A 14417-nucleotide genomic window follows, 5' to 3' on the forward strand; every position below is an offset into this window, starting at 1 on the left:
TGTATGTAGCTCACCTGCACTGCAGGACCACATCTTTAATTAAGCATTAAGGATGAGGAATAGAAAATTAACCTTGACTTGGAAGGAGAGGGGGGGACTGATTAGGTCTCCAGGCTAATGCACCACTGCATTAAAAATAGACACAATTCTCCTTTGGACGTCACTGCAAATTCTAAAGATAAAAAAAAAGCCAGAGGTAATCAAGAAACTCATTTCAAATGGACTGCAGTGACATGGAAAACTGTCCTGTGGTATCATTTGTCTCCTGTGGCTCTGTGATGGACTGGGGAACTCTCCATGGTGTACTCCACTTCTTGCCTAATGGCAGGTGAGAGAGGATCCAGCCACCCTTCCTCATTTCAGAAAGAAAATATCCCAACTCCATTTTTTCAACAAACTACAGCAGTGCTCCACAGCTGCTAAAAGCTTACAGAGATCACACGGTTGCATCAAATTCACAATGACTAAAACTTTTTAACATTTGAGATGTTGTTTTTGTACTGTGCTGAGTGCTAGGTGCAGTGCAGCCGGACACTGTGTTGCATTAAATCAACTGTTACATCTGCATATTTCACCACTAGATGGAGACATACTAACATTAGGAGATGATCTACCAGGTCTTGAAAGACTAAAGAAAAAAAAAAAAAAACGTTCTCATTAATTCGAAACACACAAGTGCCCTTTATTATAGCAAGAAACTTTTTTACAGGACTGAAATGAAAAAGGAAAAGAACATTTGTTGAAAATAATTTTTACAGGTAAGAAATGTTGAAAAATTCACTACAGCCTAATATGTATTTTGTTCTAATTATAACATTTCAAAAGCAAAACCAGAGTGCATCTCAAAAGATTATACCATGGGCACAACTGAGGACTCAATTACTTTTAATTTTATGTAGGAAAAACCTTTCTTATCATTTACAAATGATTACCTCAGATAACTTCTGTTACAGAACAGTAAATAAATATGAATTTATAAAACCTCAATACTTTTTAAGTGAAAATGTAACTTAACAATATATTGTATCTGTTTGTATACAGTTCAAATTTGTTTTATGCCTAAGGGACAGCAAGATACAAAATATATATTCTGTTCTGTTTTACATTTTTAGAGGGTGCGAGATCTTTCCAACACATGCTGAAGACAAAAGATTTTTTAAACAAAATCTTGTTTACAAGGGAAATACAGAGCATATTTACAAAAGGAAGAACACAGCCATAGGCTCAAACTAATCGGAGGGAAAGGGAAATTAAGTTTCCTGTTCCCTCTGAACAACAACAAACACTGTGGCCAACATGCCAATTCTCCAACACCACAGGACTAAAAGATAATCAAGCCTGCCCTCACTGCCAGTCTCGGTCATACACTGTACAACATTTCACATCCCCACCACGTCTCTACACACGAATGCAATTAAGTCCAGAGGCACAGCATAACGCTGCTCCACTGCCTGAAGAAATGTACACAACTATAGAGAATGTTACTAAGAATAACTTGATATTCAAAAAGATGAGAAAGGGTTCCTATGTCATACAGGACCTGTGTATAAAATACACCTGTTCTGTTAACATTCACAGCATGTTTGTCTGATATTTCCACATACAACAAATTTAAATAACACTGAAACTCCAAATACGCTCTAACTTTAATCATGGTTTTCATTATAAACAAGATTATACAAAAAATATAAACAGACAGAGAAATCATATAAAAAATTTTTTTTTAAAAGTCAAAGATGAAAAGTCCTCAAGGAAATAAATACCCAGTGTGTATGCTGTGGCTTCACTGCAGAAAGTAAGTACTACAAGAAGATAGTTTCTCTAAAGGACTTTCTCTGTCCTGCATATGGCCTAACAACATGGACCCCTCAAATGTCAATAAGCAAGCGATGCGCATAAATAAGACATTAATAAATAAAAAGAATGGATGACGCACAGATGTTACTGTTAGTATAAAAGCTTATAAAAGTTCTATTAAATCTTGTTACAGCTTTGTCCTTTTTTCCACAAAGAGTGCCTTTAAAAAAAATAAAAATAAAAATACAGCGGATGATCTGGGTGTATAGGTACAAGCTTTCTATTTGAATTGTTCAGGTATATGTCCGATCTGAGACTGCATGCTTGTCGGTGGACTTGAAATGCCTTCTGACCAGTCGGACATGTTGGAATGTGGAGATGAACTGGACCACTGGTCAGGGGAGCCAGGGGACGGGGTCAGAAAGGGATGGTCAGGCACCTGGACCTGATGGTTTGGGGTGTTGTCCATTGGGCCTGAATAGCTGTGCTGGGAGGGTGGAGTGAGGAACTGGGTGCTGGGCATTGACTGGCTGATGGAGGTGGATATAATCTGGGTCTCCTGTGGCAGGATGGTGTGAATGGGCATGCTGGAGTTGCCTGTGCCCTGCTGAAGCTCCGGGGAACTGAGCTCCCCGCTGATGAAGTTCTGGCCGTTGGTCGTGTTTGAGTTCTGGTGCTGCAGCTGGATGCTCTGCTGCTGCTGCTGCTGAAGCTGCTGGAGGTTTTGCATCTGCTGCATCTGCTGAGCCTGCTGCTGCATCATGTGGGTCTGAGGTCCCAGTCTGCTGCTCTGGATCCCCTGGTAGGTCATCATCTGAGATAAGCTGGCGTTGGGATGGCCATTATGGAGTGAAGTCGTCATCATCCCGTGCTGTCCAGCTTGGTGCAGACCTCCTTGACCGCCAGGAGTGCCTCTCATGGGGTTGAACTGACCTGGCTGGCTAAGGTTGCCGTGCATCCTGGATAGCCAATCACATTGGCCGTTCATGGCACCCTGACCACCTGAGCCGGACACGGGTAGATGGGTAAGACGGGGAGGTAGTGGGTCAAACTGCATTCGAGCTAACTCCTGCTTGTTTGGCATCACCATGTGGTTTACAGCCAGGTGTGGGTCAGACATCCCCTGCAGATGGTTCAGGGACACAGATGGTGGCTGTTGGAAAGGTGAGGTCATCATAGGTGGTGAAGCCACATCAGACACATAACCATGTGGAGACTCCAACGAATCTACTGGTGACAGAACAGCTGAGCTGTCCAGCAGGTTTCCAGACTTCCCATCCTGGGAATTCTTCTTCTTCACCTTCATGTCTTTGCCATCTTTGCAACCAATACTCTTGGAGCTGGGCTTACGTGCCTTTTTGCCCTGGCCTTGACTTTGGGGCTGAGGCTGCTTCATGCTGCCCAGGAAGCCATTGGGCGAGCAAAGAGGGGGTGACAATGTGGTACTTAGAGACCCTCCATGCATGGGAGGACTTCGTACCAGGTTGTACTCGTCCATCAGCCGCACAATGTCGTGATGCATCCTTTCTTGTGCAATGTCTCTAGGCAGCCGGTCCATGTGGTCAGTTATCTCTCTATTGGCAAAGTGGTCCAGTAACACCTTGGCAGTCTCATAGCTTCCTTCCCTGGCAGCCAAGAATAGAGGGGTTTCCTCCTGAAGCGAGTAGAAAAGAAAAAATATGTTAAATATTTTCAGAGATGCTCTAGACATGCTGTTTTGCAGCCCTCATACGGAGGAACAGAGATTGTTTTTTAACCTTGTTATTCTGCATGTCTTTGTTGGCACCATTCTTCAGTAGCACAATGGCAGCCTCCACATTATTTACTGCTGCAGCCCAGTGTAGGGCTGATTTTCCTGAGGAGACAAGACCAAAAATACATTAGAACCCAATGTGCCCTTTATATGCACTTTTTAACCACTTTCAGCACTAAACTGTGAGGACAATCTTTACCAAAGTCATCGATGGCATTCACATCAGCATGGCAGTTAATAAGCTCCTCCACCATGCCCTCCACTGCCAGCCTGGCCGCTAAGATCAGGGGTGTAGTGCCGTCATGCATACGGGAATCCAAATCTGTTGCTCGGTTCCTTATGAGAATCTACAGAAACAAACAATAAGTAACTCCTTTTTGGCTACACTGAGTTAATTTAGTCATTTTAAGTAATCTTAACCTCTGGTTTGTAATAGCATGTGGCGAAACAAACTTGGGATGGTTTGAGAAGTTGTAAACTGCTAATGTGTGTAATTTTGGCTTAAAAAATTACTAAAGCAGATGTGAGACTCACAAACCAACATTTCCCAGTCATTTCAATTTCAGCACCAATGCTTTTGACATAATCAAACCTTACCTGGAACACTCCCTGGGCGTCAGCTGCCACAGCAGCATGCAGAGGCGTCCTGCCCATGTTGTCCTGAATGTTAGCGTCAGCACTGGCCTCCAGCAGCCGTTTGGCAGCGTCAGACCGAGCGTATCGGGCAGCTAGATGAAGAGCTGTTTCACCCGTACGGTCAGTCTGGTTGTGAAGGTTAGCACCTTGATAAATGAAGTCGTTGATCACATTAGCAGAGGCATCCTCCTCTTCCTCACTGTTGCCTGTTTCCAAACCTCCTCCACTGCAGGATGCGATCATCAGGGGTGTGAATCCATCTGAAGGGAGGAAGAAGAGGCACATGAAAGAGGGCACTTTTTATGTGCGTGGTCAGCAAAGTGCTGAGTAACTACTACAAAATTTGCCAAAGGCTGCTCTTCAAAGGATCTGGCAGATCAAAACAGAGCAACAAACAAATCGAATGTGGATTGAACACCTTTGCCTGAGTTGAATCATCACAGCTCTGTCTTTCAATTATGGATTCTGATCAAGGCCCCGGCACAGGAGGAGCTTCAGAAGGAAAGCGAAGCTGAGGGGATAGAGGCCAGGGTGTGCTAAAGCTAGACTGCTGCGAAAACGAAGCATTAATATCTAACTGAGAGCGGCAGCTCAGTCAGTTGACTTGGATAGGTTTTCTCCTCTTCAAAAGGATAGCAAGCCCAAGATCTTGCAGATTTGGTCGATTCAAGTGCATCGATCCGCGGCGGAGGAAAAAAGTGTGCTCTCAAGATGTTAAATCTGTTACTTTGATTTTTCATAGCTTTACTTCAGGGATTTTGGCACTTAGTACAAAACTGTGTTTTTGCATTTGATGCCCTCATTGGGTTTTGTAACGCAGAACAGAATAAAACAGAGGCACATTAGTGGTCAAACGATTAATCTGATCTGGAATCAGCGTTTTCCCCCAGGCACCTGGCTTCCAACCAGGTGCTTTGAAGAAGATCCTTTACCCTGAGGACATGGGGCTTTCACAACTCCTACATGCACATTACACACATGCGCATACTAAAGTACATACACGCTAGAAATGGTATACACACTCAAAAAAGGGCTTTTTTTAGTTTGTGACTCCTAAAAAAAAAAAAAGCAAAAGTAAATTTCAAAATTTTCTTGGGTCATGGCGGATATATTACATATTTTCTTTTTCTTAATTTACACTGTGACTTGGATAGAAAGACTGGTCACAGATTTGAAAATCTGCATTTTACAGCAAGAAACAAAGAGAAAGACTAATATGTATTTGATCTTATGCTTTGAATTATTTTCATTAGGTCACAATTCTTTCTTTTCGCAATTTTCTACAGATGACACAGTTACACTTCACTATTCTGAATCATCTAGAGTGAGATAATTAAAGCAGCTGGGTCCATCAGAAATGAAGGTCCCTTTAATTTCCTTAATATGTTTATTAAGTCACCCACCTGGTCCCCGCACGTTGACATCCATGCAGTCATTCTCAATCTCGCCCTGAGGGGGTGTGGGAGCAATGGAGGGGATGCGGAGGTCGGCAGCATCCAGGTGCTGCTGGGTCCACTGGCGGTGGTCCGTCTGGTTGTTCACGTCCAGCACGGCTTGCTCATCAAACTGCTAAAACACAGACAGCAAGAGGTTAGGCAAGGAGACACTGAGTTCATATTAAATCAGTGATAAAAAGCATAAAATTAAATTCTATTTATAAACAGGTAGGATTTCTCAAATTCTTAAAAACAAACACAAGTCTTTTACAACTCCCATATTGGCAGTTTTAAAATTCCCAAGTGAAATTATTTTAGAAAACTTGCTCAAAATGCAAAATAAGAAGTAAACAAAGAAAAAAAAAGAAAACATCTTCAAGCCTTAAAGGGCACTGGTTTTAAGGCTTGTCATATTTCTGTTTCATTACCTTGAAGCGCTTCGCATCCATCGGTTCATCCTCTCCCCAGTCATTCTGGGTGTCGTCCATGAGTGAAATGTCTGAAGTGTTTTTCAGTGGCCTGTGATAAAGCAGAAAACTCAGTAAAATTCCTCCTACTCGACTGCTTCCATCTCATCCGAGCCACTCAACAAAAATGCAGCAGCAATGCCGAAAAACAAAAGCATTGATTACATTTGTACCCCACCCCTCTGACCCATCAAGTCAATTAACGCACACTTAAATCTGTTATATCATTATCATTAGTGATCCAGGCAAACCTCCCCTTTCTAAAATTTAAATGATCACCAGTTACACCCATTTTATCCCTAAGAACTCGCCCTTCACTCGATCTGCAGAGAAACAGGTTGACGTTGAAAACCAGCACCAACGATGAATAAACGGAAACTTACTTTAATCCCACCGAATCCTCTCCAACAGGCTCACGTCTCTTCTTGTTGTTGGTCTCTGTGGTCTTGAAGCCCTCAGGAAGCCAGAGACGCCCGTGCTCATGGCGCCGCCTTCGGGCAGCCACCATTCCCACTCCAAGGAAGGCCAGTATTCCTACGCCGCCCAGAACCAGGTAGATTGGGTAGAGTCCCTTAGAAGGCTCGAGTTTCACACCGCCTGGTAGGAAAAGGGATGACATGGTCACGACAGGCTGGGGCGTGAAAGTCCAGGACACCCAGGGTCAGCCTGAGCGTTCGAGCAGAGCTCTTCTTCGCCCTGCAGTTCCCACTCCAAAACGCACCGCAGGCGGCAGCCAGTGCCCAAAACTCACTGACAATCCTCACGGCTTGAGAAGCTAGCTTCCACTATCTATTCAGTAATAATCAGAATTGCTAACCACTTTTCATCAAAAAAGGAAAAAAAAGAGGATGGGGCGTGATAAAAAAAAAAGAGAAAGGGGAAAAAAGAACACCACCACCTCCTCTCTCTCTTTTCAACTCAAGGTACCAAGAGACAACTTTACCATTTCTTCTTTAAGAGAAAAAAAGGAGGGGGATTAATGAACTTCAAATTACTGCACGCGCTTTAAGCTGTAAAGACGAAGGATTTATTAGGATTTTCGAGATAACAAAGACTCCCAACTTCTAGCACACTCCCGATCAATTTTTCCCCTTCTCTTTTTTTCCACTAACGATTTTGAAATGATAAACTCCCCCAACCTAAACCCTCAGAGATACATTAAGTCCTGGTATTACATTCAGCGAGGTGAAGGTTGCAGCAGCCCCTCACACTGAGGGATAAGGCGTGTGTGCGTGCGTGTGTGCCAGTGTGTTATCAGAGTACGTATATGTGTACATGTCTGAGAAACAGGAAGACAGAGACACTTATATTATGTGAGCAGGAGGTTGGACGAGTTGATTTGGAGCAATTAACTATTTTGGAGCCTGAAGCCATTGGATTTACACACATGGGGAGGAATTGATTGTTTAGGCCATGAGATTCACAACTGCATTTGTTCACTGCTGCATAACAAATACACAATCAAAGAGTTCTGGGGAGAGGATCCAACTGGAGGCCGCCATGGATTTTTATTTTAGTTTGAGTGTGAGCGTGGAAGAATACGTGTCACGTCAAGTAGATAATGTGCTGACACTTCAATTCTTAAAAAAAAAAAAAACATTCGTTTTTCATATTTTAGCCCATTTATGACTAATCATACTCTTTTTTACATCTAAATAAGATTTATTCTAAAAATTATTTAGTCATGGCTAACTTGTTGTAAACAAGTCTCATATAAAGACTTAAACCAACAATAACTAATCCCAGCTGTCTGGGATTCTCGGCCTCAAGCCAATTAATTTTTACTGAATACGAATAACTTCACAAACAGATCATGAAGGTCACATGTGATCAAGAAGGGAGAACTTGTTAATCTTGAGAAGAAATTGGATTTAGCTTGAAAATTTTAATTATTACAACTTTCAGGCCCTTGGCCCTCCCTCTCTGCTGTGCTTCAGCTCCGCCTTCAAGAGCCCTCCTGCTGCAGAGGCTGTCACACAAATACAGGCTAGTAACTGCACACAAGATATTAGTGGAAGTGGCAATAACCAGGTTTCACAATCGAAGCAAAGTGTCAATTGAAAAACCGCAAAAAAGAAAAGAGAATCTTTTCATGATTGGTCTAAAGCGAATAAACTAGGCTGAGTGAAGGTAGCAGAATACACTACCCTGCACAGCCAATACCGCCACTGCAAAAGCAGAGGAAGTAGTCCTGACCACAAAGAAACTTCTGGAAAGATAATATAGATACATCCATAAGAGGAGAGCTCCTCTTCAGGAATGACTTTCTTCCCTGGGAATATTTGGGATGTTATATCATATCTGGAAAGAGGCCGGCCAGGCACAGGCAGGTTTATTGTTTGCTGGTTCAGACTGGAAACAGTTGGTAAGTTACTTTATTAGTCTTTGCCAAGTCAGAAAAAAAGTTGTTGGCTGGCCCTCAATAGGTATCAAACATGCTTTTCTTCTGCAAAAGAAGACTAGATCCATATGGCCACAACATCAGCCTCTTCCTCCTGAGTTTGGTACATTTAAAAACTAAATGAAAACTGTTTTATAAACTATTTAATTTAATTTGCTTAAAAATTGGTCATAGAGCAACATTTACAACATGTAATTTTGTGTGGTAACTGTGACTTCTTGCCCTAATGGAGGCATTAAAACCAAAGAATATCTGATAATCTTTAGATAAAAACATGTTGAAAACATGTACTCAGAACGATTTGTTACTTTTGTTTCTAGAAGCTTCTTTTGACAAAATCAATAATGAGCAAAGATCTTATCTTAATTAATTTGAATTTCTGAAAAGCATACTCACTGTAAACAACTTCAATGGGAAAGGGAACATCCAGTTTGCCGCTGGACTGCAAAGCTCCGAGGAAAGCTGCTGCATCATCGGTGCTCTCGAAGCACTCTGTGGACTGCTGAACGCACTGACGGTTGTCCATCTCCAAATGGACGATTGAACTATAGATGGAAGAGAAGGCACAAACACAGGTGAGTATTTGTTATTTTCATAATGCCAACTAGCTTCCACAAAGCAGTCATATTTCTTGGTGGAAGAAAAGGCAAAGAAGGTCAAAAGTAAAGATCAGGAAATAAGGGAAATGACTACAGGGCTACTTATCATGTGTACAATTTCCTGATTTACATAATTTTGCTTCCTCACCCTTTGATCTGCAAATGATCCAGCTCCCTCCTCATTCTCCTGGTGCTGCCTTCCACATCATACAGACTCCTCTTCACCACATTGAGCACCTTGTTGGGAACTTCTGACCAGGAGTCCACTGAGCGCTTGACATTGTACTTCTTCAGCTCATGTTCTTTTCCATAATACGGGTAGACCATCGTTTCTCCCGTTGCATCCTTCCTGAATATAACGTTGGTTCGGAGAATGCGGCTCAGCTCACGCAGGAAACCATAGGAGTTGTTGAGGAGCTGCTCGGGGGTGATGTGGACAACCAGGACCAACTGGCCAACGGCTAGCTTCTCAGGAATGTTATTTGCACAGTCCAAGCCGTCCCACTCGCACTCGGCATTGTTGCAGCCCTGGTCGCAGTGGTTGTCGGCATAGTGGTCCTTGCAGTACTGGTCATACAGAGGGCTGGAGGAAAAAGGCATGAATTGAGCTTATTCTAGTTTGCTGTTAGGTGTTCCTTTGTTGCATATTTGTATATTTATATATAGAGTATAGATTTATATAAACATATTCAGAACATTTTCAACTAATTATGTCTGCGGGAACATTCTGGACAGGAAAACTACAGCCCTGATCTAAAAAGAATAATAACATCAGTATATCTGAATATTTTACTGGATGTGGTATTTCGATAGAGAAGCTACTCACTTGCACTGTCCTTCCAAGTTCTGGCAATCGAAGCCGTCGTAGAGGCACAAGGCATTGTCGCACTGCGAGTCGCACTTTCCGTTGTTGAAGTATCGCCAGCACTGCAGCGAGGCCGAGCAGTTCTTCCACGGGTCATCGAAGTTGAGCGAGCAGTCGCCGTTGTCCCAGCCACATCTGTGGTTGTTGCAGAGCTCGTCGCAGTGCTTGTTGTGCTTATACCCCTCGCACTGCGGGATATCGCAGGTGACCTCCACCTCTGTCGGCGGCGGGATGTTTTCACCAGGACCTCCAGGGAAGCTGTCATCGAAGAAGTGGCAGCGAAGGCCATTGAAGTTGGTGGGGCAGAAACAGTGGTAGTACGGTGCCTCGGTGGTGTATTTACACGTGCCACCGTTGTAACAAGGGTTGGAATTGCAGGGGCTGTCAGTGGGATACTGGCACTCAGGCCCAGTGAACGATGGCAGACACAGACATTTGGGACTCTTGTGGCCGGAGATGCAGGTACCGCCATTGCGACATTGAAGGCTGCCGCAGGCCTGAGAGTCATATTCACACGTGGAGCCAGTAAAACCCTTAAAACAAATCAATACAAAACATGAGGATTCAGATTTTATTTTAGTCATTAGCTCAGGACTACAAGAAAATTTTAATTAAATTCCAAGAATTTATCTTATTTTCTGATCAAAATTCAGTTTTAACAATTTAGACAACATTCTTGAAATGTATCCTGATAGTGGCATTGGCTGAAAACGTCAGTAAAAACGTCAGTGCGTGGAATCTCTATTCACGGTCAGAAAGTAACTGTGCTTGGACAAAGGTAAGCCCATGATACACAGTATCTGTGATCAAGGACTTTGGATCATTGTATCAGTGCCCTGATCTGATTGCAGACCCTTCCTACCACAGTGGTGGGTCATTTCTGACAGCAGAGTGGCAAGAACCTTAAGTTTTCAGCTCAAGATCCCAGAACTCGCCTTCATCCACAGCAAAGGTATTTTCCAAACATGAGTGGAGATTTCCCCCAAAGATACTGACGTGGGTTACTCCAGACCAAAAACAGGTCAATGTGAATGATGGTATAAATTCACAGTAGGTCTTTCCTGTGGTATTTTGACCAAACGTGGCATACAATTCATGAAGACCTCAAGAAATTGTGTCAAGTTGAGAAAAAAATGGAATAACATATCTCCTATAAGGATGCAAAATCTGACAGAAATCTCTAAGATATTTAAAAGATTAACTATTATCTAACTCTTTTAAATTTGATCCCAAAATGTAGACGTTAATGTTAGAGGCGAACATGAAGATCATCACAGACAAAGGCAGCAAATAATCAACTATGACTCCGACACTGAGTGTTCGTGTGAACTCACCGGAGGACATTTGCAGATGAAGCCGTGTGGCGTGTTACTGGCTACAGCACAAGTCCCTCCATTACGGCAAGGTTTACCCTTACAGCCATCAAACACTGTGTCACAGCGCTGACCTACAGAGTCACACAAAAATAAAAGGTTTATGTTAGTTTAAAGTTAAAAAAAAAATATGATTTCAACTTTTATGTTTCAATATGAAGCAAATATTACCAAAGACCAAAAAAAGTCTAATATCTATTTGACAAAACAAAATTAAACGAACAGTTTCATTACTTTCATTACAAAACCAACCAATAACACCCCACACCACAGGTATATATACACCTATTGCGGTGTACCTGTGTATCCTGTGCGACACTCGCAGCGGTAGTTGTTGGTGAGCTGGATGCAGCTGAGCGTGCCCCGCGGGTCGCAGGGGTTGGACAGACATTCGTTGACATCTCCCTCGCAGCGCTCTCCCACATACCCTGCTGGGCAGATGCAGTGGTAGCCTCCCACTCCATCCACACACTTCCCTTTGTTGAAGCACTTTGGCTCTTTAGTGACGGGGTCGGTGAACGGGTTGCAGTCGTCAATGTTGATCTCGCAGTGCACGCCTGGGGATGACGACGGAAAAGTACAAATGGGTTACTTAAGGTTTTGAGCACCAAGTAAACTTCTTCTCAACTTTCCTAATCTGCCTCTACTTCAATGATAATCTCAGTACCTTGAAAAAAAAGGCATGTCTGTTTCTGAAAAGTAAGCAGTGGTGGTGTACTGATTGTGTGATGAACCTTGTATTGTATGGTGTACTGATTGTGTGATGAAAATGCTTGGAAGAAGTCTGAGCTGAGTCATGATTCTTTTTTTTCTCACTTTCTTGAACTCTTAACATGTTGGCTACAATGAGATACACCCATCTCAGCTGCCACGTTAGGCTGACCTACAGCACAAACTCTCCTTCAAGTCTGAGAGAGAAATCGATGGCGTATTTGACAAGTAAAGGAAGAATTGGAGGCAATCTGGGAGGAGGAGTTTTCATGCCCTGTGTGCTGCTAAGCCCTAATTAATGAAGCGTGGAGACTGGGAGGAGAGGATGGTGAGGCAAAGGGGTGTGGGAGGAGTGTGCGTGGGGTCTTCTGACCTTGGGTTCCCCGGGGACAGGAGCATTTGTAGGTATTGATCAGGTCAATGCAGGTGCCCCCGTTCTGGCACGGCTGGGAGAAACATTCATTGATCTCCTCAGAGCAGTTGGTCCCCATGAAGCCTGGCATGCACTGAGGGAGAGAGGGAAGAAGGGAGAGAAAAAGAAAAGAGGAAGAAAGGAGAGGAAGACAGCGGGAGGGAGAGAAGGGAAAGTTTAATCAAAGTCTGACATGAAACAAAGCTGTTTTTTTTGTTTACCTGGCTGTTTTCCTGCCTCCATCCTGCCAAGGCCAGCAGATCCTGTACTCCAGGGGAGATTAACATAGCCAAGCTGTTTGTTTTCTATTTATAAACAGGCCTCTTTATAAGGAGAGCTGCTGGGGGAATACCTGTTGTATACTTATACAGATGAGCCACAGCATTAAAACCACCGAGAGCAGAGACAAAAAGCATTGGGGTAAAAGCTAAAGCAAAAGCTACTCAGGAACAGCTCAAGCAGCACAATAAAGAGCCTGAACTGTAATCTGATCGAGCACCTAGGAGATGCTGAGCACAAGAACACTATATCCAACCCACAGGACCTAAAGCAAAGTCCTGGTCCCTCAGGAAACCCCCAAAGGTCATGCATCTTTGCCCTGCTGGACAATACACAATCTGCACAATATCACGCAGGATGGTTTACTGCTGTGGCAGGCTGCTGCAAATCTAAGAGTTTTAAATATGCAAAGTGTACAATCAGGTGGAGTTAGTTATGCTCCGAGACGCTAAAAAAAAAAACGTAATCAAAAACCTCTGAAGTTGTCATAAAAGATGAATTAACCTGTTAAATGGTATTCAGACCTTTGGAACAACTGGAGTTTGTGCAGCAGTGCACAGATGCAGCATGGAAACAAGTAAATGCAGGTTTCTCGGGAGTTGTTACCTTGCAGGTGTATCCAACCAGAAAGTCGGTGCAGGTGGCTCCGTTCTGGCAGGGGTTCGTTGTGCATTCGTCGACCTGCTCCTCACAGTAGCTCCCTGTGTATCCCACCTGACAGTGGCAGTAGTGAACGTTTCCTGTGTCCAGACACTGACCCGAGTTTTGACACAGCTGAGACACATCAACTCCTGAGTAGTGAAGATGACACGTTGACACGTAGAGAGATTTTAATCTAACTTGCTCATTGATTTTCCTAAGACAGTAATTCATCATCTTTGCATGTGTGTTTAAAATCGACAGTGGAGGATTTTAACTCCGTCTGACCTCGCTGTTTTGCTGCCACCTTGCAGGAAACACTTGGGACGTCACAATAAAGGCCAGTCCAGCCGGTCTGGCACTCACAGCTGTATGCGGTGCCCGTCTGCCAGCAAGTTCCCTTGTTTTTACAGGGCGACGAGTCACACCAACGAACCAGATTCTGAAACACAGATATAACTAATTTGGCGCTGCACATTCACTGATTTGCGTGTTTTTAAGCTGACAGATTTATCAGGTAATTTTAAGATTTCATTTCAGCTAATGAATACAAGTTTTACCAACAAATTGAGACACCAGCAACTCACTGAACCTTTATTTACTTGAGTGATTTCTGACAACGCAGTAAGACAAGCAGGGTGACTCAGCTTTAAGCCACTCTCCTACCTGACAATTGATTCCAGTGAAACCATGCAGGCACATGCACTTGTAGGTGCCGTAGCTGTCCTGGCAGGTGCCGCCATTCAGGCAGGGCTTGGAGTCACACTCGTTGATATCATGCTGGCAGTAACTGCCAGTGAAGCCTGGTGGGCATATGCAGGTGAAGGTGTTGATGCCGTCCACACAGGTGCCTCCATTGAAGCAGGAGCTGTGGAAAAAAAAAGACCCAAACAAACAAGAACTGGTTGAAATTTATTTTACAGCTTTTTAGGGAAAAACAGGATAGATCAATAAAACATTATTTGAGCTGCAGGCAAATCCACATCTGATGTTTCCACAGAGTTCACAAAGAACAAACACTTTTGTTTTCACAGCAATGCCCTACTTTG

The 14417-nt window shown here is 43.3% G+C and overlaps 1 protein-coding gene across 2 annotated transcripts in view; it reads right to left on the bottom strand.

Annotated features, from left to right (window-relative positions):
* Nucleotides 1-661: 661 nt before the first annotated feature.
* notch1b (notch receptor 1b) overlaps nt 662-14417 on the bottom strand; it is a 40362-nt gene continuing 26606 nt past the window's right edge. The window contains exons 19-34 of one of the 2 annotated variants that reach the window (XM_072387463.1): nt 14035-14236; nt 13657-13810; nt 13336-13520; nt 12412-12544; nt 11627-11884; nt 11289-11401; nt 9916-10487; nt 9238-9672; nt 8887-9035; nt 6473-6686; nt 6051-6141; nt 5590-5752; nt 4148-4446; nt 3750-3897; nt 3555-3652; nt 662-3451 (exon numbers count right to left, since the gene is read on the bottom strand). In XM_072387463.1, the coding sequence (XP_072243564.1) occupies nt 2078-3451; nt 3555-3652; nt 3750-3897; nt 4148-4446; nt 5590-5752; nt 6051-6141; nt 6473-6686; nt 8887-9035; nt 9238-9672; nt 9916-10487; nt 11289-11401; nt 11627-11884; nt 12412-12544; nt 13336-13520; nt 13657-13810; nt 14035-14236 (4588 nt within the window). In that variant the 3' untranslated portion in view covers nt 662-2077. Of the gene's footprint in view, nt 3452-3554; nt 3653-3749; nt 3898-4147; nt 4447-5589; nt 5756-6050; nt 6142-6472; nt 6687-8886; nt 9036-9237; nt 9673-9915; nt 10488-11288; nt 11402-11626; nt 11885-12411; nt 12545-13335; nt 13521-13656; nt 13811-14034; nt 14237-14417 lie in introns of both variants that reach the window. The other variant, XM_072387462.1, reaches the window with a different exon arrangement.

This window comes from Leuresthes tenuis, unplaced genomic scaffold (genome assembly GCF_036924035.1).
Source record: "Leuresthes tenuis unplaced genomic scaffold, fLeuTen1.0.hap1 SCAF_6, whole genome shotgun sequence".
In the NCBI taxonomy this organism is placed as follows: Eukaryota; Metazoa; Chordata; class Actinopteri; order Atheriniformes; family Atherinopsidae; genus Leuresthes; species Leuresthes tenuis.